At 41.1% G+C, this 27,914-nt stretch overlaps 1 protein-coding gene across 4 annotated transcripts in view; it reads left to right on the top strand.

The window, feature by feature from the left end:
* Positions 1-27,914, top strand: part of otud7a (OTU deubiquitinase 7A) — a 143,175-nt gene that overhangs the window by 97,819 nt on the left and 17,442 nt on the right. For all 4 annotated transcript variants that reach the window (XM_078532437.1, XM_078532441.1, XM_078532438.1 and 1 more), the window contains 5 exons: positions 1,644-1,745; positions 3,001-3,128; positions 7,272-7,384; positions 19,004-19,131; positions 20,593-20,742. In XM_078532437.1, coding sequence (XP_078388563.1) covers positions 1,644-1,745; positions 3,001-3,128; positions 7,272-7,384; positions 19,004-19,131; positions 20,593-20,742 — 621 coding nt within the window. The remainder of the gene's footprint in view (positions 1-1,643; positions 1,746-3,000; positions 3,129-7,271; positions 7,385-19,003; positions 19,132-20,592; positions 20,743-27,914) is intronic.

A 27,914-nucleotide genomic window follows, 5' to 3' on the forward strand; every position in this document is an offset into this window, starting at 1 on the left:
AGCTTACTATCAGATCAGCCATGATCTTATTAAATGGCGGAGCAGGCTCGAGGGGCTGAATGGACTACTCCTCCTTGTTCATATGTCTTGAAGAGGTGTGGAAAATAGTCAAAAAGGTTAATGGATGTTGGCTTTTTATATCTAGATGACTAGAAAACCAAGAGGTAGAGGTTATGCTACAACTATACAGAGCCCTGGTTAGATTACACTTGGAGCACTGTCAGCAGTTCTGGACACCACACTTTGGGAAGGATATATTGGCCTTAGAGGCACTGTAGATTTGTGTGTGCAGGTATTTCACCAGAATGATAACTGGTCTCTAAGGGTTAAATTATGAGGCGATTGCACAAAACTAGGTTCGTTTCCTGAGGAAATGAGGGGTGATTGATCAAAGTTTTTAAGATATGAAGGGGAATGGATGGGGTAGACAGGAATAGGAAGAAATATGGTGAAATATTTATTGCAGTTTGTATAATGCATCTACTGACTTGACTGTCAGTTAGATACATAGATTGAGATTTGTTGATGCACTATAAAATTAATGTAATGTTGACATGAGCTTGTGAGGAATAGTTCAAAAAGGAAATTTATCTCCTAGCTTGATTGCTGATATGGATCACAGTATGACCTTGCAATGATATTTGCAACATGTCATGGAAATAATAAAACTGGAAATGTACAGCTAGAATGCATTTCAAGAGTGTCTGTACTAAATATCATTAATGCTTCAGTTATGGCAATACTACTACATAACCACATTTGGAGGCACCATGATACTGTGCCAAAATTTAAAATCATGTGAAACAATAGCATTTTGATTCAAGTAATGTGATTTGATTAGATAGCTTTCCTGATGGCCTGCTTCGTAACAGCACCAAATATCTAAGCCATATAGACTATGCACCCCCAAGGTTAATACCCATGCGGTGCGTTTATTTAGCTCATCTCTGCTGGAATGGCAGTGAGATTATAAGGTTTACATCAGCTGCCTGGACAAGGCCATGGTTGAAATCAGTCAGTGTTCCTGCTCTCCACTGTGATTTCTGCTATCCACAGACCCTTGCTGGAAGATGTCTGTGTGGATGTTAGGTAAAGGCAGGATTAGCCTCTGCTATGATGTCTTTGCAGTCAAAATAGCCAGCTCATGTTCATCGTGTAGACTTATAAATGATGGATAGCTACTATCTCACTATGCTGCTGGTCCATATTCCAATAAAAATTGGTGTTTTCAGGGGAGAATAGAATAAAATTGCAGAAATTTATATTTTTAGTACAAACCTCTGTTGAGGATTGTGGCCATTTCAAGGATATAACCTGTTCTTATGACATTGACACTGATCAAACCTCTAGTATAGTTTATATCTCTTGACTTTTTGATCTTAATGCTTTTAATTCTCCAACTTGTTATATTTATGATCACATTAAGTTGACAATTGAATAAGGCATATATTTTCTGTCACTCCCAATTGATCTTGCTACCACAAAGGTATGATGGTAAACAACTGAAGTGAAGAGGCTAATATTAATTTATGCCACCAAGTAAAATTAATTTTGTCCAACATTGTGAGGCCTCAAACTGTGTAAACTCCTAACAGATAACAATGCTACCATACTACTTAAGAACTGACTTTTTATTTTTACAGGTCGACTAAATTGGTGGTCTGTTGTTTGTTCAAGTTGCAAACGTCTTCTCCCATTAGCAACAACAGGGGATGGGAACTGTCTCTTACATGCAGCGTCTTTAGGTAATATACAAATAAAGTATATATCTTTTATTTTGTGGCAATTTCTTCAAAGATTTGACTTAAATAACGTGATGATCCCCATGGAGACTGATAACTTTTGAAAATAAATTCAAATTCCCTGTGGCCAACTTTAAAGGAATTGCATGACAAGATTTCAAATTTCAAGACTTTTACAGTAATAAACAAACTAAAAACAACTGTGACTAAACACTATTTCGTAGGCAACTTGTACTTTAAACAACAGAAAAATTCCATTGTCAATGCTTTAACATGATTGAAAATCTCCCACCACAGTTGCACTTTACTCTGTCCCTTAAATACATACTCTATTCTCCCGGAACCCGAACAAAGCGATTCTTAGCTCCCGAGGGCTTGCCTCCCTTTATTTCCTATTCCAGCTGGATAAATTCTAATCCCCAAATTGGCTTTTATGGTTAGGATTACCCTGGAGATTCATCCATCTAGCCAGAGCTAGGCGAATCTTCCAGTCTCTGTTAAACCCTCACAAGCTCGGTTTCTTTAATCCCTATCACAAGCTCCCGCCTGCATTCTTGCATAGCGAACCATAGAGGTTGCCTCTCTCTGTCTCTGTCTCTGTCTGTCTCTCTCTGTCTCTGTCTCTCTCTCTCTCTCTCTCTCTGTCTCTCTCTCTCTCTGTCTCTCTCTCTCTCTCTCTCTGTCTGTCTCTCTCTCTTTGTCTCTGTCTCCAATGGTTTCCCATGGACTATTTCCCCCTCAAAAGCTCATCTCCATGGCAAAATGAATCACATACTTATAGATGAATTAGGAGCAGGAGGAGGCCACTCAGCCCCTTGAGCCTGCTCTGTCATTCAATAAGACCGTGACTGATCTGATTGTAACCAAGGTCTTGTATCCAGGTAATGCTAATTAGCTATCCTTTAGGACCCCGCCCAAACTCTATTCTATCTTGCAACTAAATGAACAGTTAAAAGTACAACCGTTTATAACCTGACATTCTTAACACTTTCCTGGGATTTTGGAGACTATGTCTATTTACTGTCATCACACCTGCTTTTGCCATTGTCTACAGGCAGCTTCATCCCAGTAAATCAACTTGGACTTCCTTTATTCTTTAACAATCAAGCCACCCAGGCTAGTTGTCGGACAGAATTCAGAGTAGGACGCATGACCACCTTATTCTTACATTTTACCCTAAATTAAAGACACAGTCCTGAAGCATCACATTCTTATAAAACCTCAAGTTTGTAACAATAAGCTGTTATTTGTGTTTAAGGCATGTGGGGTTTCCATGATAGAGACCTGATGCTTCGAAAAGCTCTTTATACTATGATGAAAAATGGTACAGAAAGAGATGCGTTGAAGAGAAGATGGAGGTGGCAACAGACACAACAAAATAAGGAGGTTGGTGTGCAAAATGGACCGGAATTGACTTTCTTGGCTTTGTAATTTTAAGTGACAGTGCAACTATTTCTTACAAAGTAAAACGGGGCATTTGTAAATAACTTGAAGTTGAATGAGTCTTGTTATGATAAAGGAATAACACAGTCTACTTTCTTCTCTGCACTTTAATATTTTTCATCTCAAGTGTGATTTGAATTTTTATGCAGAATATTTTTACATTACAAACTAAAAAATGACGTTCATGGTTGTTACATTCTCAGGTCTTTGGTATTGTTGTGACTTGAATGTTTAAGCTAGTAGGTAGCTGAAATAAACTATATTTGGATATTGATGTGCAGTCTTTTTTGAAAATGGAGATTAAAGTCTGATTTGCTTTTTATTTGTTCATGGAATGTGAGCCTTGCTAGCAAGGACAACACTTATTGCCCTTGAGAAGATGGTAGTGAGCTGCCTTCTTGAACCACTGCAGTCCTTGTGGTGTAGAGGGAGGGAGTTCCAGGATTTTGATCAGTGACAGTGAAGGAACAGAGATCTAGCTCCAAGCCTGGATGGTGAGTGGCTTGGAGGGGAATTTGCAATTGGTGATGTTCCCATATATCTGCTGCCCTTGTCCTTCTAGATGGTAGTAGTCATGGGTTTGGAAGGTGCTACCTCAAGAGCCTTGGTGAATTTCTGCAGTGCACCTTGTAGATGGTACACACTGTTGCCACTGTGAGTTGGTGGTGGAAGGAGTGAATGTTTGTGGAAGGGATGCCAATCAAGCAGGCTGCTTTGTCCTGGATGGTGTCAAGCTCCTTGAGCATTGTCGGAGCTGCACTCATCCATGCAAGTGAAGAGTATTACATCATACCCCTGACTTGTGCCTTGTAGATGGTGGACAGGCTTTGGGGAGATGGGATAGAATTAGTAGTCACATGGAAAAATATGGGTTGATAAGGAAGAGCTGGCATGGATTTCTAAAGGGGAAATCGTGTTTAACTAACTTGCTGGAGTTTTTTGAAAAGGTAACAAAAGATCAATGAGGGTAATGCTTTTGATGTGGTGGTACAAAAGGCATTTGATACAGTACCACACAACAGACTTGTGCTTGACTTGTGTTTTTTTAAATGACCTTGTTAACCTGCATCGCTATTTTTAGTGATTTGTGTATTTGTACTCTCAGATCCCTTACTCTTCTACCCACCTCCTTATTTATCTTACCAAATTGTTGTACCACGCATTTATCTGTTGAAATTCATATTCATATTCTCCTAGTAAGGCCAGCAATTGCAAAATACTTTGACACATCCACAGCACTCCTCACTGATCTTGTTCAAGACCATATCCAAGTGATGAGGCTGCTGTGAAGGCTGGAATTGACTTTGGAAGGGCTTCAGGAACTAACTAAACTCAAACTTTTTCATTTGTAAACTTAAGTACATTTTTTTTCACAGACAAATTTATCATTAATTTTTAAATGTATAGCAAGTTGAATGGACGTTGTGTTAGCTGTGTCTTGATTGGTAGCCATCCTCTGAGACAAAAAGCTGTGGGTTCAAGTCTAAATCAAAAACTGACACTTCTGTGTAATATGGAGGGATTGCTGCAATATTGCAATATCTCTGATGAGATTTAAACTGTGGTCCTGACTGCCCTCTTATGTGGATGTAAAAGATTCCATGGCACTATTTTGAAGAGCAGGGGAGTTCTTCCTGGTGTCCTTTCCAATATTTGTCACTCAATCAGCATCACAAAAACAGATGATCTGATCATTATCAATTTGCCATTTGGAGAATCTTGCTGTGTGCAAATTGGCTACCATGTTTCCAACATTACAACAGTAACTACACTTCAGAAGTAATTCATTGGTTGTAAAACACTTTGGGACATCGTGGTCATATAAATCACTTTATAAATGCAAGTTTTTTTTCCTCTTTTGAACAAGAAGAGGTTAATTGGCTTGATGATGCTATATTAGGCCCAACCATCTTCAGCTGCTTCATTAGTGATCTTCCTTCCATCATAAGGTCAGAAGTGGGGATGCTCGCTGATGATTGCACAATGTTCAGCACCAACCATGACTCCTCGGATACTAAAGCAGTCCATGTCCAAATGCAGCAAGACTTGGACAATATCCAGGCTTGGGCTGACCAGTGGCAAGTAACATTCGTGCCACACAACTGCTAGGCGATGACCATCTCCAACAAGACAGAATCTAACCATCGCCCTTTCACATTCAGTGGCATTACCATCACTGAATCCCTCACTATCAACATCCTGGGGGTTACCATTGACCAGAAACTAAACTGGATTATGAATACTGTGGCTACAAGAGCAGGTCAGAGGCTTGGAATCCTGTGGGGAGTAACTAACCCTCTAACTCCCCAAAGCCTGTCCACCACCTACAAGGCACAAGTCAGGAGTATGATGGAATACTCTCTACTTGACTGGATGAGTGCAGCTCCAACAACACTCAAGAAGCTTGACACCATCCAAGACAAAGCAGCCTGCTTGATTGGCACCTCTTCCACAAACAGTCACTCCCTCCACCACCGACGCACAGTAACAGCAGCGTGTACCATCTACGAGGTGCACTGCAGGAACTCACTAAGGCTCCTTAGGCAGCACCTTCCAAACCAACGACCGCTGCCTTCTAGAAGGACAAGGGCAGCAGATACATGGGAACACCGCCACCTGCAAGCTCCCCTCCAAGCCATTCACCATCCTGACTTGGAAATGTATTGCCATTCCTTCACTGTCGCTGGGTCAAAATCCTGGAATTCCGTCCCTAACAGCACTGTGGTGTACCTACACCATGTGGACTGCAGCAGTTCAAGAAGGCAGCTCACCACCACCTTCTCATGGGCAATTAAGGATGGGCAATAAATGCTGGCCTAGCCTGCAATGCCGACATCCCATGAATGAATTTTAAAAATTATTTACGAATTTACTTTTCCACGCAAACTCTTCTTTGACTTACCATAATATGAAGGATGAGAGAGAATTTGCCTTTCAAAATCACCTTGTTTTAACTGAGTAATTTTATTGAATATCTAGCAGGAATGGAAATAGATAACCAATTTTTTTATATTGTGTGAACTTTTATAGACTTGATGCTTCTATTCACATGAAGTTGATGCTTATTTATATGCTACTTTGAGCCTAGTTTTAAACTTGCCTTTTTGTACATAGTCAAGACTTGTTGATACATGAACAGACTCACTTGAAATGTTGTCAATAATGTGTTTTTGAAGGTATAAATCCTCTCGACCTGTGTTTGCAAGGAACAAAGTGCGGCTAGTTTCCATGACTTGTTAACACCGCCTAAACACAAGTAGCCATTTCCTGTCATAGCCCTAAGTCACTTTTTTTTATCAAGTAAAACTCATATTTTCTGATCTTGATAGTTAAATAGCTTTCATATGATGGACTTGTCACTAAAGCTAGACAAGTTTGTTGTGCTGTCATTTTCTTTAAATAGGGTTGGGGGTAATGCCAGCTCTGCTTGGGTTGTTTCCATCACACAGTTTTACTCAACAATGTTAAAAATATTTGTGGATTTGCAATCCTGGGCCTAAAAATACATATGTAGTATAACTTTGCTAATGTTCACTAATACATTGATTGTATTGCAGTCATATCACCAAGGCAGCATTGCAGTATAAACAAGGTCATGCCAAAGACTCATTGCAAGACATTATGTCCCAATGTTCTGGAGACAAAGCAATGACAACAGCAAACACAAATTTCTGCCACTAACAGTGCTAGACATTGTGGGGCTTTGGGTGGGAAGGTGGGGTTTGACTGTAGATGAGCTGTTGGCCTGGTTGCACAGGATAGCATCAGAATTGTCAGCTTTTATGGACCACCCCCCCCCCCCCCCCCCCCCCCACCCCCAAAATGCTGTGGCAGGTCTGTCATCAGCAAAGTAAAGCATTGGGTTTGGAAGCAGCTGCATGTGCTGTACAGGAACAACCTTGTACCTGTCACTTCTAAATTACTCCTTTCCTGTGTAAATTGGGTAAATTCAGAGTACGTGAACGAGATATCACGTAGCTATTAAATCATTGTTTTCCTAACAGCTTAATCATTCAATTATGTAAACATATTTGAAATGTGGCATGAAACTTAAATGCTGTGTCTATTTCTCATTTGGTGAACTAGTCCGGTTTGGTTTACACTGAAGAGGAGTGGGAGCGAGAGTGGAATGAGCTGCTTAAACTTGCTTCCAGTGAGCCTCGCACACACTACAGTAAGAATACAGGCACATGTGGTGGGTAAGTTGGTTGCTTTGGTAACTTAGACTGGTCACACTAACTTCATGTCTACAGTTGGAACAAGTTCCAATTATTTATGTTCAATTTGCTTCCAATCTCTGATCTTTTTACCCATTACTCAGTTTAAATACAAGAAGGCAGTAATTTTATAACATAATTTAAATCATTCTTTTCAAATCACAATTTATGTTGTTCAGATGGTAACCAACTTATAACTAGTTACATAAACAGAATAAAATTAATGACCAAATATATAAACCCAAACTGCAAGTTAGAATAGAACATCAAACTTAAGCACTTGTTTCTGTATCAGATTTGGCACTCTTGGTGCTGTTTGGAGCCCAAGTCAGAGCAGGCTTAAGTGGTAGCGCTCTTCCTCTGAGTCAAACATTCATGGCTTCAAGACCGTCTCCAGAGACTTGAGCATACAACCTAGACTGACATCTCACCTCTGTTGGTAGTACAATCTTTTGAATGGGACATTAAGCCATCTGCCCTCGAAATGTAACGGTATTATTTTAAAGAAGAATAAAGGAGTTCTCCCTGATGCTCTTGCTGATTGTCCCTCAGGCGACATCACAAAAAACATATTCTCTGGTCATTTATTTCATTACCGTTTTTGGGAGCTTGCTATGTGTAAATTGGCTGCTGCATTTCCCTACTTCACAACAGTGACTATATTTCAACAGTACTTAATTGACTGTAAAGCATTTTGGGATGTCCTGAGGACTTGAAAGGTCTATATTAAATCTATAATTCTATACAAAGGTTATTTTTTGTAGAATTCTTTATCTCCGCTCTTTCCAAGGTGGAGTTCACAAAAAATAGTTCCGTTCTGTTCAAAGGGACACTTGAACATATAATACCATGCTTTTGACTATAGCTTTCATTCCAAAGAATCAGGAAAATAGACTAATACATTGGGTACAGATTATGCCACTTAAATAAAATGGTTATATATCACATAATTAATGTCATAGTTTACCATAAAAAATGCATAACTTGTTTCAGTTTATTAAAGGAACAGCATTTTCCCTCCTCAGCTAGTCTACCACAAAAATTGAATTAAAGTTATTATAAAAGATGATTCACAAAGGTTTTAAATTGTGAATGTAATTGTATAATATTCGAGGGTTAGGTTCTGAAAGAGCCAATGAAAGGTCATTGGAACACTGCAACTAGATTTAATTGCATAGTTTTATGCTCCCCTTCTCTCAATACTTGATCTTTATTGACCTATTGTAATTGTGGTAATAAATCTTTTCCATCAGTGTTTGCTAGATGTGAGATGTTAGAATGCAGTGCGGTAGCATTGTGTTTCCAGATTCCTGACACTACAGCTGATGTCGTACATTAATCAGGTGCGACTGTTGAAAGGCTAACAGTCATCAATAATATCAGCCAATAAATTAGAACTACAGACTGGGATTGAATAAGTGACATTTCATTCCATGACATTGCATTCTGACTAGGTTGCCATAGATGAGAGCATTTTTACTTATTTGCTAATGTTTTCCTCACTGATTCCTGTTGGATTATTATTACACAGGAGTCAGTCATGGCCCTAATGACCTTTCTACACATGTAAGCCTAGATGGTGAGAGTCAGGCTATTCAACTAAAGAAAGTGTTTCTATCAGCTCTGAATGTATGGTGCTCTGTCTTTGAGCAAACAGGAACAGATACAAAATGAACAGGAAAAGCAAATGATGTGCTTTGTTAGCTGTGGTTAGTACATTCTGAGTTGTATTGTATGCATCATTACAGGGTTTGGACAATAGTGGCAGACCACAGTGGAGAAACTTGGATTAAGCTTTATTTGCAACACCCACTTTTATTTTGCTTTTATTCTGCTGCAAGACTCGCCACATTTAATTCTACACTTAACCACCTCAACTCTCTTTTTAGGGCGTCAGAGTAATAAATATCAGTTTTTTCATAAGCAGGCTGAAGAGTTAACAATACATTACTGTTACTTAAAGTACTTATAAGTATAAGTTACTTAATGCGTTTTGTTTTCTTTATCCAATTGTCTCTGTTCTTCTCCTCTGTATTCCTCCTCACCCGAGGCTGCTGACTCACTTTGGCCTACAGTTCCACAGGTGCCAGTGGTCGTCCAGTATCTTACCTTCGTACCCATTCTTAATGTTTCAGTCCAAGCAGGATATTTGGCCATCGAGGACCAATCTGAGTCATCTCCTGACTTGCCATACTGACTGAAACATTTTCCACAGGGTAGGGGAGCTTTCACTGATTTCCCCCTGTGATTCAGAATTACTTTGTGCCTTTCCCACAAGCCCAGCTGAGAACAGCTAGATCAGCACAAGTTTGGAAGTAGAATTTTGGACCTGCTTGGTCTATCTCAGTGTAATATTTTCTAAAACATGGAAAAAGAATGTCCCATATGTTCTCATCTCTTTGGCATTACTATTATTTTTTGACTGCGAATTGATGATTTCTTTGTTTTATCAAAAAGTTTGTTTTAATTCAAGAAATACTACATGGTTTATTTCATGGAAAACAAACATTGAACCATAAACTCAGATTAATAATATCCTTAGCTGAGTACGATCAATAAGGATAGGTCTTCTGCTGTTGTAAAGGCTAAAAATTAAGTCACTTTTAGTTTTTCACAATTAGGGTTTAAATACGAACATTTAAATTCGGAGCAGGAGTGAACCACTCAGCTCCTTGGGCCTGCTCCATCATTCAATAAGATCTTGGCTGATCTGATTGTTACCTCCCCGATAACTTTTTGCCCCCTTGCTTATCAAGAATCTATCTACCTCTGCCTTGAAAATATTCAAAGACTCTCTTCCTCAAAAGGCAATGGAAACAGAGTTCCAAAGACTCATGACCACCTGAGAGAAAAATTTTCTCCTCATCTCTGGCTTAAATGAGCGACTCCTTATTTTTAAACAGTAACACCCCTAGTTTTAGATTCTCCAACGAGAGGAAACACCCTCTCCACATCCACCCTTCAAGACCCCTCAGGATGTTATATGTCAAGTCACCTCTTACTCTTCTAAACTCCAGTGGATACAAGACTAGCCTTTCCAACCTTTCCTCAGAAGACAACCCACCCATTCCAGGCATTAGCCTAGTAAACCTTCTCTGAACTGCTTCCAATGGATTTACATGCTTCCTTAAATAAGGAGACCGATGCTGTACAAAGTACTCCAGATGTGGTCTCATCAATGCTCTGTACAATTGAAGCATAACCCCTCTGTGTTTGTATTCAATTCCCCTTGCAATAAACGATAATGTTCTATTCAAATGCATAAATCCCTCTGAATCACATAGCTGTGTGATTTTTCACCACTTAGATAATATGCTTTTTTATTCTACCTGCCAAAATGGACAATTTCACATTTGCCCACTTGTACTCCATTTGCCAGATCTTTGCCCTCTCACAACCTTTGTCCCATTGTAGCCTCCTTATGTCCTCTTCACAACTTACTTTCCTACCTATCTTTGTCATCAGCAAATTTAGCCACCATACCTTCGGTCCCTTCATCCAAGTCAAAAGTTGAGGCCCTAGCGCTGTTCCTTGTGGCACACCACTCATCATATCTTGCCAACCAGGAAAACACCCATTTATGCCAACTTTTTGCTTCATGTTAGCTAGCCGATCTTCTATCCCCGACAGCATGAGCTTTTATTTTCCACAATAACCTTGGATGTGGCACCTTATCAAATGCCTTCTGGAAATCTAAGTACAGGACATCCATCCCTTTATCCACAACACAATGTGATTCCTTCAAAGAACTCCAATAAATTGGTTAAATGTGATTTCCCTTTCACAAAACCATGTTGACTTTGCCTGATTGCTTTGAATTTTTCTAAGAGCCTTGCCATAACATCTTCAATAATAGCTTCTAACATTTTCCTTATGACAAATGTTAGGCTAACTGGCCTGTCGTTTCCTGCTTTCTGCCTCCCTTTTTGAATAAAGGAGTTACATTCCCTATTTTCCAATCTAATCGAACCTTCCCCAAATCTAGGGAATTTTGGAAAATTGAAACCAGCGCATCAACTATCTCACTAGTCAATTCTTTTAAGACTGTAATATGAAGTCCTTCAGGATCTGGGGATTTGTCAGCCCGCAGCTCCAACAATTTGCTCAATACCACTTCCCTGGTGGTTGTCCTGAGATCCTCCCTCCCTTCCATTTCTTCTTGTTTGAAGGAAAAAGAAAAAAACTTGCATTCATCTAGCACTTTTCCCAACTTGAGGGCACCCCAAAGCACTTTGTGACAAATGAGATACTTTTGAAATATAGTCACTTTTCTAATTTGGAAAACACAACAGCAACTAACAGGGAGATAAATGACCACGTCATTTTAGTTTAGTGATGTTGGCTGAAGAAGAGATGTTGGACAGCAAGAACTTCCAATAATGGCATGAGATCTTTTATGTCTACCTAAGAGAGAAAACAAGGCCTCAGTTTAACATTTCATCTGAAAGGTGGCACTTCGAACAGTGCAGCACTGGAGTGTTAGCCTGGATTATGTGCTCAAGCCTCTGGACTGGGACTTGAACCCAAAACTTTTTTAGGCAAGAGTGATATCACTGAACCATGGCTGATACCTTTGAGTATTGATTAAATGATTTGTTTAATGGGAGCGATCTTTGACTTTTGCTTGTGTCCTCGTGCATAAGGCCTGGGCCTCATTAGCATCCTGCCAGCAATTTGTGGACAAGTGGGTGCATGGCTGCTGCTCACTGGTTGTGGTAGGAAATCAGTCAGCTGCCATGCTAAGGCGGCAGGCAGGTTGGGTGATGGAAGGGGTCAGGAGGGGGCATTTCTGGGGGACAGGCCCTGGATGCACTTGCAGTGGGCAGGAGTTTTATTTTTGTGGACCTACCAGAAACACTTCCTGAGCTGTTTCTTTGAGAAACCTCCAATATTACCTTTAGGACCATTGGTTAGGCTGCTCACTTAACGTTCGCTTCATCCACTTGCACCAAAGAATTATAATCGGTGTTCTTGGGCCCAGGTTTGCATCTCTCTCCTAATGATTTCAGCCAGGTGAGCTGCTCGTTAGTTTAATAGACCTGCAGGAAAATGTTCTTGGTTGGGTCTTGGCCATCAGTGGGACAGTTCCCCTACCAACTTGATCTTCAATTACTGGTGACCTGTTTCTCAGTGAGAAACAAGGAGTCGATAATTCAACATTGCCTCCAGTTAATATTTCTATCTGACGTTGTAAATTAAAACAGTGAGGAGCACCACTGGGCTTCACAACCTAGCCTTGTAAATTACGCAACAGCTCAAAGATACATCATGTTATTTTTATGGTGTGTGCATAATCAAATTATCCGAAGCAAAAATTTGTATGAGTGACACTCAGAATATTTGTATTCTGCAGGAGTACAGGCATAGAGGTGATATTCTCCAAGATATGGTGCGAATACTCCAAACTTTGCACTAGTTAAATGTTTCTTCTGGCTAGACAGTCCAGGGAACTACAGACCAGCGAGTCTCACGTCAGTGGTAGGGAAACTATTGGAGAAAATTCTGAAGCAGAGAATCTATCTCCACTTGGAGAGGCAAGGTTTGATCAGGAATAGTCAGCATGGCTTTGTCAAAGGGAGGTCATGCCTAACAAATTTGATTGAATTTTTTGAGGAGGTGACCAGGTGTGTAGATGAGGGTAGTGTAGTTGATGTAGTTTATATGGATTTCAGCAAAGCCTTTGACAAGGTCCCACATGGGAAACTTATAAAGAAGACAAATGCACATGACAAGACAAATGCATGCAAATGCACATGCACTGACAGGGCAATTTGATAAGATGGATTCAAAATTGGCTTAGTTGTAGGAGACAGAGGGTGATGACAGAAGGATGCTTTAGTGACTGGAAGCCAGTGTCCAGTGGCGTACCACAGGGATCTGTGCTGGGTCCCCTATTATTTGTCATTTATATAAACGACATAGATGACTATGTGGGGGTAGGATTAGTAAGTTTGCGGATGACACAAAGATTGGCCGGGTGGTTAATAGTGAGGCTGAGTGTCTTGGGTTACAGGAAGATATAGACAGGATGGTCAGATGGGCAGATAAGTGGCAGATGGAATTTAACCCTGAAAAGTGTGAGGTGATACACTTTGGAAGGAGTAATTTGACAAGGAAGTATTCAATGAGCGGCATGACACTAGGACGTTATGAGGAACAAAGGGACCTTGGCGTGTGTGTCCATAGATCTCTGAAGGCGGAGGGGCATGTTAGTGGGGTGGTGAAAAAGGCAAATGGGACACTTGTCTTTATCAATCGAGGCATAGATTACAAAAGTAGGGAGGTCATGTTGGAGTTGTATAGAACCTTGGTGAGGCCACAGCTGGAGTACTGTGTGCAGTTCTGGTCGCCACATTATAGGAAGGATGTGATTGCACTGGAGGGGGTGCAGAGGAGATTCACCAGGATGTTGCCTGGGATGAAACATTTAAGTTATGAAGAGAGGTTGGATAGACTTGGGTTGTTTTCGTTGGAGCAGAGAAGACTGAGGGGCGACCTGATCGAGGTGTACAAGATTATGAGGGGTATGGACAGGGTGGATAGAGAGCAGCTGTTCGCCTTAGCTGAAGGGTCAGTCACGAGGGGACACAAGTTCAAGGTGAGGGGCAGGAGGTTCAGGGGGGATGTGAGGAAAAACCTTTTTACCCAGAGGGTGGTGACGGTCTGGAATGCGCTGCCTGGGAGGGTGGTGGTGGCGGGTTCCCTCACATCCTTTAAAAAGTACCTGGATGAGCACTTGGCACATCATAACATTCAAGGCTATGGGCCAAGTGCTGGTAAATGGGATTAGGTAGGCCAGGTGTTTCTCACGTGTCGGTGCAGACTCGATGGGCCGAAGGGCCTCTTCTGCACTATGAGATTCTGTGATACATTACACAGCATTCTGTGATCGTGCTTTTCAGCACTATATTTTTTAAAATTTTGTTGAGAAATGTTACTGAAGGTTGTGTCCCCAGCTATTTCTGTATTGCGAGGGTGCAGCATGCAGTTAATCAATAGCTGCTGTTGAGCACCTCCTTAGGAAAGAACATTCATAATTTCTGATCTGAGCCTTGTGATTATTGGATTTAATTTCCTTTGGTAATGAACTGTTATGAAACTAGATTAATGATGACGTTGAAGTAGAGAACAAAGGAATTTTTTCCATCCTCTCTAACCAATTCCTAAGAAAGGAAATTAAACTATTGTGTTTCCAGGTAAGAATAGAATTGACTTGGGTCAATCAGAATGCAGGGTTCATCGGGTGGATGGTGAGCTGGCAAGTAAGTAAAATAGTGCAAAATTCTAATTTGAAGTCTACAAAGGCAAGAGTTTAACATTTTTGTTGTATGGATTCCTTGTGTCAGTTCACCTCCTCCCCTACTGCCATTTGGTGTTTTGTTGAGAAAGAAGGTTTGTTTCTGGCTTTACCTTATTCCTTAATAAAATGTACACTCTGGTCATTTTTACTAATTAATTCAAAATATTCTCCAGGAACCACAGTTTATAAACAAAACTAATTTATGATATTGAGTACTATTTAGTAAAATCTTTACTAAAACAACATTGGTATGGCTCAAAACAAAAACAGAATTACCTGGAAAAACTCAGCAGGTCTGGCAGCATCGGTGGAGAAGAAAAGAGTCGACATTTCGAGTCCTCACGACCCTTCAAAAAATTGATATGGCTCCTTTAAGTTAAAGAATGAGCTAAAGCAATTCCTGGACGTTAACAGCACACCAAGCCAGAAAGGTAGAAATTAGGAAGTGGACCAATGGTTTGATTGAAGGTTGGATTTGGAAAAAGATGTAAAGGAAGATCCAAAATTATGGTGAAAGGGCAGGCAATGGTATTAATTTTGGATTGCTCTTGCAAAGATCTGGCTGTATGTCAAATCCCCAGGATTGGATGATAAGCATCCAAGGATACTGAAAGAGGCAAGGGTGGAAATTGCAGAGGCACTAACCATAATCTTCCAATGCATTTGGATACAGGGGTTGTGCCAGAGAAGTGGAGAATTGCAAATGTTACATCCTTGTTCAAAAAAGGGATAAGGCCAGCAACTAATGCCAGTCAGCTTACCCTCAGCGGAAAAGCTTTTAGAAATGATAATTTGGGAAGAAAATCAGTCGCATGGACAAATATAGATTAATTAAGGAAAGCCAGCATGTATTTGTTAAGGGCAAATTGTGTTTAACTAACTTACTTTGAATTTTTTGATGAAGTAACAGAAAGACTTAATGAGGGTAATGTGGTGTAAATAGACTTCCCAAAAGCATTGGATAAAGTGGCTTGTCAGAAAAATTAGAGCAGGATACGAAATTGGCTGAGTGACAGGAAATGGAGAGTAGTAATGAATGGTTGTTTTTGGGACTGCGGGAATGTTTATAGTGGGATTCCCCAGGGCCCTCTGTCAGGACCCCTACTTTTGATTTAATGGCCTAGACTTGAGCGTACAGGGCACAATTCAGCATTTGTGATGACATAAAACTTGGAAGTATTATGAACTGTGAGGAGGATAGCGATAAATTTCAAGAGGACAGAGACAGGCCGGCGGGACGGACGGACAATTGGCAGATGAAATTTAATGCAGAAAGGTATGAAGTGATTCACTTTGGTAGGAGGAACGAGGAGAGGCAATGTAAAATCAAGATTTCTATTCTCAAGGGGGGCACAGAGCAGAGGGACTTATGGGTATATGTGCACAAATCATTGAAGGTGGCAAAGCAGGTTAAGAAAGAGAAGGCATACAGGAGCCCGGGCTTTATAGAGTATAAAGTTAGAAAGTGATAAAACTGTATAAAACACTGTTTTTTGAAGGCATTTGAGAGGTTGCCAAAGGTTCACAAGAGTGATTCAAGGAATAAGGAACTCCAGTTACATGGATGGATTAGAGAAGCAGGAGCTGTTCGCCTTGGAGAAGAGCAGTTTAAGAGGAGATTTGATGAAGGTGCTCAAATTTATGAGGGGTCTTGAAGGAGTAGAGGGGGAGCAACTGTTGCATTAGTGAAAGGATTGAGAACCAGAGGCCCAAGATCTAAGGTGATTGGCAAAAGAAGCAATGGTGACATGCTTTTTTAATGCAGTGAGTGGTTAGGTTCTGGAATGCACTGCCTAAGAGTGTGGTTGAGACAGATTCAATCGAAGCCTTCAAAAGAGAATTAGATAATTATCTGGAGAGAAAAGAATTGCAGGCCTTTGGGGAAAAGGCAGGTGAGAGGGACCTAGGTGAGTTGCTCTTCAGAGAACAGGCACATACATGACAGGTTGAATGGCCTGCTATGCTGTAACCATTCTAAGATCCTATGACGCAGTTGGTCGAATATCCTCCTATGTATAAACCTCTGTTAACTCTTAGTTTGCACAATCATTTTGTAGGCTTGCATATGACAGAGGGCTGTTAGCACTAATGGACTTGTACTGCACCAATAGTCATTGGCTTTGTATAGACTACAGTCAGGTAGCATTACAGAGCACTGTTGCTTTGTAGAATCCAGGGTTAACCCAGGAAGGCACTGAGCAGAGCCTGCGCGCTTCCCCCACAGCAAAGCTGAAAGTACAATCACCTTGGATTGTGACCCAACTCTTCCAAACAACTGTTAAGGGTCTGGTAAGATCTGGTAACGTGTACTCATTTGGTTTGATAGCAAAGGACTTAATCCATCTCAGCAAATATAGCCAATGGAATGTCAAAGTGCAAAACGTTTCTCCCAACACCAGAAAATAAACTAATTTATGCAATCTGACCATAGGCACGGTGCTTTTTGTTCTGGCCTCAGAACTTTACCAATCTGCTCAGGGGCATCATATTTTGCCAATTTGCCTCACCTGCATTATGAACATTGTCATTACCCAAGAGGAAACAAAGCCAGATTCTGTTAAAAAAATGGAGTTTAAATTATATTCGGAGCAATGGAATCTGACACACCTGTACATACTATCAAGTCATTGGATTCCCTGTATCTTTAGTTCTCACTCGATACACAGCCAGCAAAATTGGACCACTATTTAAACCAATGGGCAAATAGGGTAATTATCTCTCTGTATTTTATAGGTCAAATTTCTTGTAGCTGAGCTCAGAGATCTAAGACAAACTATAGCAAAATTGATCTGATTCCAGTTACTACTGAAAGAAGAACCAGAATATTTTTTGTCTATTTGATTATTGTCTTGGGTGATTCAGAGTAACTAGCAGAGTATATTATGTTTAACTGCAATTGATAGTGACTTGAACAGAATATGCCACCTGAGTAGAATTGTGCACATAATCTCATTCGATCTTGCAGTTCTGTTCTGCACAGTAAGAATGTGGCCTGCTTAAGAGGCTCTCTATCCTCCTGGTGGCTTAATGCTGCTTTTCAGCAGTGTATTTGGTAGAGTAAAATCCCTGTAGCATCTGCTAAAATGTCCACCTGCTGACATAAACAGGCAACAGAATAAATTCTACAGCTGTTTTCATTTAAGGATCATTAGCTAGGGATAGTGCACATAAATGCATCCTAAGAGTAGTGAAATATTGGTTTACTCCTAAACTTCCACACCGTTCATTTCTAATTGTGCCTAAGCAATCATGGTGAAAGTGTGTGCGTGTGAGTGGAGTCCACAGTGAACCCTTGGGGAAAGGAGTTGAGCTGTCCTGAACAACACTTTCTCATCTCATTACAGCTGGAAACTGAGTAATATTAACGCTTGGGATCAGGTTGCCTTTCACCTTTACATCTGTAAATGATGCAGAATGCTGAGAGAGGGCAACCTAAAATGGCAGAAGAAATAAAATAAAATTACATCTCATGACATGCAATATCCCGCCCTCAGGACGGAAAGCATTTCAGCTGGCTACAAGAGCGTGTACCAATACTTCAAACATAAATCAACCTAAAACACACTCCCTGTACTCAAGGATACACATGGCTTTGAAACTCACAACTCAGGGAGGTGTACAGGTTTGTTTTATTAGGCATACTTCATGTAGAAATTTAGTGCTACTAGATGTGGTGTCCGTTTTGAGATTTGGGCTTAGAGGTAACTAATAAAATGCATTTTCTAATAGCATTAGAAGTTGAGTACTGTTAGTTCAGAGTGCTCATAGAAAACTAGCACCTATAAGTTGTTAATAGAAAATGCTTGTTTGAGAATTGGGTGGTGCAGTGGGTTAAACACTGACTGTTCACCTCTGGACTCTGGTACAAATCCTGCCCAGACTGATGAGATGAAAAGTCTCTTCTGTATTCTAGCTACAAGTGTTTGAAATGAGTTGGAGCAGCCTCAACCTATTTCCTGGTAAATATGGGCTCATAGCATAAAACTGTCTCTAATGTAGCACAAAATTGGTTGGTGTGGAAATTGAAAAAATGTCTCCTGAAGTTGGAACTAGGAGACTTTGGGACATGTTAGAACAAATTTTACTTCGCACCTGGTTCTTCAGTACCTGACTTGGGTGTGCTTGATGCTGACACTGGTTCCTGAAATGGAAAATCTTCTCTTCGGCAGTAACATCTCCAGCTTGATTGGGACAAAACGGGTACAATATAATTTAAAGAAAAGGCTTGTCTTGTGAATTTATAAGAGTTGTGAATTTGTGGAGAGTTATATAAAGTTGTTGGGTAATCTTTTTATTCACAGTGTGGATAACTCAGAGGATCCAGTTTATGAAAGTTTAGAGGAATTCCACGTCTTTGTTTTGGCTCACGTATTACGAAGACCAATTGTTGTTGTTGCAGACACAATGCTAAGGGATTCGGGAGGTGAAGGTTAGTTTGCGTTTTCTTTTCTCACGACAATGGTGGGGTTCTGTTTCTGTTTATTCTTTCAAAGTAATTTCTTCAGATGACACAGTATTACACTAGACAGCACCATCGAATGAAGCAGGTTAGATCGGCCTGTTGTTTGAGTTCCTGTGGAGCCTTAGCCCTGTCACATGGGAAGGCACCAAGTAAAGGTTAGGCACTTCATGTGAAATTAAGCAGGGTGAAAGTGGAAAATCTCCCCTTTCTCATTCTTTTTCTAATTCAAAGTTGTGCAGCAGCTGGTGGAAGAGCTGAGGGATCAAATCCTGAGCGGCAGTATGTTGGAATAGAGGAGTACAGGTTCAGCCTCCCACTTCCTGTACTGTAATCTCAACCACACTGCATATGGAGGTGGAGTTGGAGGCCAGACATCATCATGCGGCAGGAGTAAAATCAGAGGTGGTGTTGCTTGCAGTGTTGTTAACCCCACACGTTTCCTACCAGTTGTAAGATGGCATTGGAGGCCACCTACACTCTTGACCGCACTTGATATCTGTGAGGGGAGGGGGACAATAAGTTTTAAACATTATGGAATACATACCAAGACTTCCAGGAGAATGAAGAAGAGCTAGTCCATCTCAATAATAATATTCGGTGTAAACAATCAGTTGTAGATTGTCAGAATTAAAGCTGTTAAACTTGCCCAGCATTATAGTCCTCTTTCAGAACTCAGTTTGAGCAGTTGAATCCATTTCTTGTAAAAGAAAAGGATATCGGTCAGTTTAGGCATGTTGTCAGTCATTGAACAGGCTCCATTTGTTAAATTAATGAAAACATGCATTTAAATCAAATGGATTCCAATTGGTTATTATAGGCGTGTCCATTTTTGATCATATTTCTTCTCCTTGTACCTCCATCCCTCACATAATTACATGCGTCATAACAGATTTGCTCTTCTCACCATTACATTACTATTTTACATAGATTTTAAATATTGATATATTAATTGCATTGGAACTGAGTAAAAACCATTAAAATAAATACTATTGATGTTATTCAAGCTAATTACATAAAGCACAGAAAATTCAAAACTATTATAGGCACAGTTAGACTGGAGCAGCGAGTTAGACAGGAAGTTCTTCAACAAAATAGATATCATTATTTGATTTTAGAACTTTGGGCTGTTTATCAAGTCTGCAAATGGCTTTTAAATCTGAAATGCAGAATACTACAAATGCTGTGGTCAATGCACCAGTCAATAAACTATCTGAAATCACAGAAAATGCTGTAAATACATAAGAAAAGTTAGGTTAAGGTTCGAGGTAGGATCCTTCATCAGACTGCTGTGAAGAAGAGCCCACTGAAACATTAACTGGGCTTTCTATTTCAGATGTTCTTGCTCTATATTTCTGACAGTTTCTATTATATTGCATTTTACTGTTATGATTGCTGAAGAAATATTTGTGCCTTTTTTTTTTGCTGCAGCATTTGCACCAATACCTTTTGGAGGCATTTACTTACCTCTGGAAGTACCCCCTAACAGATGTCACTGCTCACCTTTAGTCTTAGCCTATGATCAGGCCCATTTCTCTGCACTGGTATCTATGGAACAGAATGATCAACAAAGGGAACAAGGTATCGTATGTTCTTGTCTATTGCTAATATATGGTACCAAAGACTCAGTTGACCAACTACAAGATTGTAGGGTTGTTTCACTGATGTGGAACGCAGACAAGTTAAATGACGATCATTCAGGCTTTCCACTTTGTAACCTTGAAATTTGGAGAGGTAGATCCAAGGAGGCTCTTAGTTCAACACTAAGGGCGGAATCATCCAGAACTGTTGGCGGCAGGCGTCATGGTGTGTGGATAATATTGCATGCAGGCCAAAAATTGGTTTTATGCCGTTGTAAAAGCATCCGCTCCACCCATCAATGGCAGGCCACATTCCCAGCCGCCAGACGCCGGGAACCTAATTTCAGTACTTTAGCATCTCGTTATAAGCCTTGCTGACTGGAATCATCCCCCCATGCTAGATCAGCCAGCATCACGCCAACATGTTTAACAACTGTATATAAGCGATGTGCATCTGGCGGGCTGCACTTCACCCAGGACTTCGAGGTTGGTTTGCCTACCTTGCTTCGGGCGGCACTCGTGGTCATTAGCACCAGGCTTCACAGGCACATCCCTTTTTTTTTTGCAGCACGTCATTCTTAGGGGGGCTCATGAGGCAGTTCTCTACCCACCAGACCAGCCATAAGGCAGGGGTGGCTTTTCAGCAGCTGCAGGGCTAGGGCTTGCTTGGGGAAGGGGGTGCAGAAGTGGCCTTGGGCAAGGGAAGAGGCTGCAAGACGAGGGCTCTACTGGGGAACGGGATTACCCAAGGGTGTGTGGAGGCACATGTTGATCTGTGCAAGTGGCCTCAAGATGGTGAGGGCTGAGGAGGCAGTCTCCAGAGCAGATGAGGCCAGATGGAGGGTGGGGGTTCTGTGTCTGTCTCTCTCTCTCTCTGTCTGTGTCTGTCTCTCTCTCTCTGTCTGTGTCTGTCGCTCTCTCTCTGTCTGTGTCTGTCGCTCTCTCTCTGTCTGTGTCTGTCTCTCTCTCTCTGTCTGTGTCTGTCTCTCTCTCTCTGTCTGTGTCTGTCTCTCTCTCTCTGTCTGTGTCTGTCTCTCTCTCTCTGTCTGTGTCTGTCTCTCTCTCTCTCTGTCTGTGTCTGTCTCTCTCTCCCTCTGTCTGTGTCTGTCTCTCTCTCCCTCTGTCTGTGTCTGTCTCTCTCTCTCTCTCTGTCTGTGTCTGTCTCTCTCTCTCTCTCTGTCTGTGTCTGTCTCTCTCTCTCTCTCTGTCTGTGTCTGTCTCTCTCTCTCTCTCTGTCTGTGTCTGTCTCTCTCTCTCTGTCTGTGTCTGTCTCTCTCTCGCTGTCTGTGCCTGTCTCTCGCTCTCTCTCTTGCTGTCTGTCTCTGTGTCTCTCTCTCTCGCAGTCTGTCTGTCTCTCTCTCGCTGTCTGTCCCTGTCTGTCTCTGTCTCTCTCTCTCTCTGTCTGTCTCTGTCTCTCTCTCTCTGTCTGTCTCTGTCTCTCTCTCTCTCTCGCTGTTTGTCTCTGTCTCTCTCTCTCTGTCTCTCTCTCTCTCGCTGTCTGTCTCTGTCTCTCGCTGTCTGTCTCTCTCTCTCTCGCTGTCTGTCTGTTTCTCTCTCTCTCGCTGTCTGTCTCTCTCTCTCTCTCTCTCGCTGTCTCTCTCTCTCTCTCTCTCTCGCTGTCTGTCTCTCTCTCTCTGATGGGCTTGTGAGTGTGTTAGTTTAGAGTGATGGTGGCCATACCTTGGCGGCACAGATGACATCATTCATCCGTTTTCTGCATTATATGGCCGACCTTTTGTGCAGCATTGGCACTGACCACTTCTGCCACCGTCTCCCAAGCCAGAATGGTGAGATTGATGGGCTTCCTGCAGTCAGAGGGGGGGCAGAGGACATTGCAGTGGGCCTCCGAGGCATCACAGGGATACATCACTTAATCAGGAGGCAGCACTCTTCTTGGCTTTTGGGGCCATGTCTTCACCAGAGCAGGTCTGGACTGCAAGCATTGAGAACTGTGCGCGCGACTGCAGTTTAAATAAGGCGCCTGGCATGATGAAGCGGGGCGGTAAGGGTTGGCAGATAAATTTGAGGATGCCTGCCAGCCAGATGACGTATTTCCTGTGGCTGCATAATTAGTGAGGCGGGAAGGGGACGGCGCAGCACAAAAACCCGCCATTGTGGCCGGTGAGCAAATCGTCTTTTTTCATGCCCACTACCACACTCAATACAAATCTGGGACAATTCCACCCTAGATCTTAAATATTAATTCAACTTGAACAAAGCCAGGTAAGACTCAATGTTATAAATTAATTTTCTTGTCGAAATAGGGAGGAAAAAAATTTCCAACTTTAGTTTGCTTTCCTATTGTTGCAACTTCACTCAGCTGAGTGGTAGCACCGTCACATCTGAGACACCCAAACCACAGCAAGTGTGTTGCATTTAGAAGAAGAGATGAAAAGTGGTCTTGTGTTTGTGGAAAATGTGCTGCACGTACAGGAAACATTTTATGATATAAGGACACTGTAGTTTTGTACTGGGTACTAAACTATTTCAATTGATATAGTTTAACAAGTGATATAAACAAAAAGAACTAAACACTTAACAACTACTAAACAACAGTGGTGCTTTGTGCGGTAGTCTCAGTACATGGTTTTATATTTAATTATAAAAACAGGAAAATATTCGAAATACCAGTATCTGATTGAGAAGAGACAGATTAGTCTGCCTGTTTTCTCCGTTCAGAAGCTGCTAGAACTGTTGCACGTTTCTAGTGTCAGGTACTCCTAATTTTTTTCTTGACTGTAGTTTCCTGTTACCTGGAACAGCTCAGGCTCGCTCTCCCTCTCCTTCCCTCACAAAATCATTGAACCCAAGCTATTCAACTGGATTAGCATTTCCTAAAGGTTGAGGAAGAGTTCAGGCAGTTTGTCTCACATTGGGTGCTCCATATTGGTGCAAACTCGTAGAAAAGCTTGCAGTGCGTGCTACTGCCAGATTGAGGTTTGGAGTCTGTTGATAACTGGGCTTAGTGTTGACAGGTGGTTTTATTTACAGCAGAAAAGGGATTAAATAAAAGCCAAATTAAATTTGGTGCAGAGCAGAGGCACGAGCAAGATATGGATGGAATCTTCGAGTAAAATGTGGGTGGAATTACCAAGACAGCATTGTGTCCCTGGCAGTGGAGTATGGGGGGGGTCTGGGTGGAAGGCCCAGACATGAGGAATGCAGGTACAGAGTGCAGCAGAAACTCTTTTTAAATCATGTCCAAGCACCCAGAAGTCTGTCCCCTCCATTCCAAGGAATATATGATTCACTCACCTCAGAGTTGCAATATTTAGAGCAATTCTACATCTTCCTCTGGCTTTGAACCTGGATAGAGGACAGCCATGGCAAATGTATTTCAGGAGAAAAAAGTTGTTACGTTGTAACTGGACAATCTCTTTTTTGCCACAGGGTGATTACATACAAATTAGGAGCAGGAGTAGGCCACTCTGCCCCTCGAGTCTGCTCTGCCATTCAGTTAGATCATGGTTGATTTCAATGTAACCCACATTCCTTTCATCCCCTTGTTAATCAAGAATCTAACCAGCTCTGTCTTAAAAATATTCAAAGACTGCTTTCACTGCCTTTGGAGGAAGAGTGTTCCAAAGACACTGATCCCTCAGAAAAATTTCTCCTCATTTGTCTTAAATGAGCGACCCCTTATTTTTAAACAGTGTGTTATGATCCCAGCTGAGGTTACCCCTGGACAAGCCTGATGTGGAACCCAATTTGATAGATCCTAACTTTTATTTGGTCGTTTAGATTCGTGAAGAGTAGCTACTGCACAGAGTCACAGGAGTCAGCTGATGAATTCTTAACAAAATAATAAAACATTTATTCAACAAGAAAAGATGAACTATTAAAATACTCCATCCACAACTATCCCTTTTACATATATATACAGATTTATAAGGATAACACAAGTCTCAAAGCTATCTTATACTCTAATGTTACAGTCAGTACACAGTCCATGTACCAAATGGCACCCAGTGGTCAGACACACCACACTCTGAAACCAAGTGACAGATGCCGCCTCAGCCAGATACTATGGATCTTTTCTCAACCCCCCCCCCTCGCCAGCCCCAGTGCTTGTTATGCCGTGAGCCAAAAGGTCTCTCCGCACTCCGTCTTTCACACAAGGGTTTCCAATCTCCACTCTCCAAGAACTCGCCTTGGAATCTTCTCCCAAACCGATGATTTATTTCAGATTTCAAGGGTTCATCTCCAGGGTTTTGAACTCCTTCTGATGTTCCTCTCCCTGGGTCAGCATTCAAGCTATCTTCCATGAATGTTCCCTCACTGACTCAGCTGTCAACAGTACCACTACTTCATATGCCCATAACAAAGAGTTACAGACCTTCAGTTGTCTCTTTGGACCCTCTTTCAAGCTGTTCTCATTTTAAATCTGCTTTCTGCAGCTTTTGTCTCTTTAAATCTGAAGCTTTTTAAAAATTCATTAATGAGATGTGGGCATCACTGACTGGGCCACCATTTATTGCCCATCCCTAATTGCCCTTTTTTTTTTAAAAAGAGTCAACTGCATTGCTGTGGGTCTGGAGTCACATGTAGGCCAGACCAGGTAAGGACAGCAGATTTCCTTCCCTAAAGGACATTGGTGAACCAGATGGGTTTTTCAACAATCAGCAATGGTTTCATGGTCATTATTCTATCTATCATCTATGTTGGAACGTTTCTCTCTGCTCCTCACTCTTAACTTCACTAACAGGATCTTTTCCTGGTTCCTGTCTTTCCCTTTGATTGGAAGGTCTGCTTGGGACTTTCCCCCATTTCCGTCTCACTCCTTTGGCCTTGGAACCTTTGGGTTCTTTTGGGAAATCTGCAGCTCTCTCTCCCAGTGTTCAGTCTCTCTAGGATCTTGGCTTAAACTGAACTTTTAAAACTGCCATTTCTTTAGTTTTTCTGTATGTGTCTGTAGGAGGGACCTGCCTCTCTGGACCCCTGTTGCTCGGCAACAGCCCAATTCTGCTACTCTTGTTTGTTTAACCTAGCTGTAACAGTCGTAAAAAGCCTCATTAGAAATGCAGGCACCTGTTAACGTGAAACTAAAGCTCAATTTGACCTTTTCTTAACACACATACAGAAGTACAAATCAAACTTGAACTTTAAAGCTAAAACTCATTCAGAACCTACAAATACTAATATAACTTACTTAAGCTATCCCTATTTCCTAACAAGTGACCCCTAGTTCTGGATTGCCCCACAAGAGGAAACATTGTCTCCACATCTCTTATGACCGATGTAGTTGGTAAAGTGGAGTTATTTATAACTCCCAGAGGGAAACTTTAAGCAACTGTCATAACCTGTAATTTTAAGTGTTATGTTTGAGATGCGACTCTAAATTCAGGTATCAGACCACTAGTTTTCGAGACTTTACATTAAACTAAATGAAACATTTTATTAATTTACATAGGTTAAAATATATATACACATGGCTTTAAATTACTACTAACATCACTTGTAACAAATTCCCAAACTCATTTCCATTAAGGCAACAGCAACCCATAGACATAACCAAACACCAACAAAACATTTTCACCTTACGAATTCAAAATGAGGTTCCTTTCACTTTGGTTCCTGTGGAGCCAGTTGGAGGCTTGCAGCTGCCTTTTGATCTCACATTGCCTCTGCTCTGCACACCCAAAACGGTTGTCTTGTTATACCTACTACTGCCCTTTGAATGTTAATTTTCATTGTATCAACAACCTCTGAACTAAACCTCTCTAACAATAAAACCCCTTTCATAGTACCAATTTTATTAGTAATATCAACATATTGCTTGGTAGCTGCTAGATAGGTGTCCGTTTTGACCCGACTTCTTGAATGCTATATTCAAAAAAATGCAAATGCACGCTATCTCTCTTAATATCAAAACTAGTACACATCAAAGCACCCAGACTAGCTGGCTTTAATTCAATCAAGACACACCCACAGACTAAACCTCTATTTTAAAGGAAAAATATTTTCCAAAATATATACATAAATAGCTTCATGACAACCTGTCCATGATCCACCCTGCCATGACCCCGCAGGATCATAAATGTTTCAATTAAGTCGCCTCTTACTCTTCTCAATTCCAGTGGATACAAGCATAACCTGTTCAGCCATTCCTGATAAGACAACCTGTTCATTCCTGGTATTAGTCGAGTAAAGCTTCTCTGAACTGCTTCCAATACATTTACACCTTTCTTTAAATAAGGAGACCAGTACTGTACACAGTACACTAGATCAAGATGTGGTCTCACCAATGCCCTCTACAACTGAAGCAAAACCTCCCTACTTTTGTAATCAATTCCCCTCACAATAAATGATAACACTCTATTAGCTTCCCTAATTACCTGCTGTACCTGCATACTAACCTTCTGTGATTCATGCACTAGGGCACCCAGATCCCTCTGAATCTCAAGAGCTGTGCAATCTCTCACCATTTAGATAATAAGCTTTTTTTACTCTTCCTGCCAAAATGAACGATTTCAGATTTGCCCACGTTATACTCCATTTGCTAAATCTTTTCCCACTCACGTAACCTATCTATATCACTTTGTAGCTTCCTTCGCCCTCTTCACAATTTGCTTTCTTTGTGTCATCAGCAAACTTAGCAACCATTCCTTTGGACCCTTCATTCAAGTTATTTATATAAGTTGTAAAAAGTTGAGATCCCAGCACTGATGCCTGTGGCACACCACTCGTCACATCCTGCCAACCAGAAAAAGACCTATTTATGCAACTCTCTGCTTCCTGTTAGCTAGCCAACCTTCTATCCATGCCAATATGTTATCCCCTACACCATGAGCTTTTATTTTCCGCAATAACCTTTGATGTGGCACTTCTGGAAATCTAAGTACAGTACATCCACTGGTTCCCCTTGATCTACAACACATGTGACTCCTTCAAAGAACTCCAATAAATTGGTTAAACATGATTTCCTTTTCACAAAGCCATGTTGACTCTGCCCGATTGTCTTGAATTTTTCTAAGTTCCTTGCTATAACATCTTTAATAATAGCTTCTAACATTTTCCCTATGACAGATGTTAGGCTAACCTGCCTATAGTTTCCTGCTTTGTGTCTCCCTCCCTTTTTGAATAAAGGAGTTATATTTGCTATTTTCCAATCTAATGGAACTTTCATCAAATCTAGGGAATTTTGGAAAATTAAACCAATGCGTCAACTATCTC

The sequence above is a fragment of the Cetorhinus maximus genome, chromosome 30 (assembly GCF_964194155.1).
Source record: "Cetorhinus maximus chromosome 30, sCetMax3.hap1.1, whole genome shotgun sequence".
In the NCBI taxonomy this organism is placed as follows: domain Eukaryota; kingdom Metazoa; phylum Chordata; class Chondrichthyes; order Lamniformes; family Cetorhinidae; genus Cetorhinus; species Cetorhinus maximus.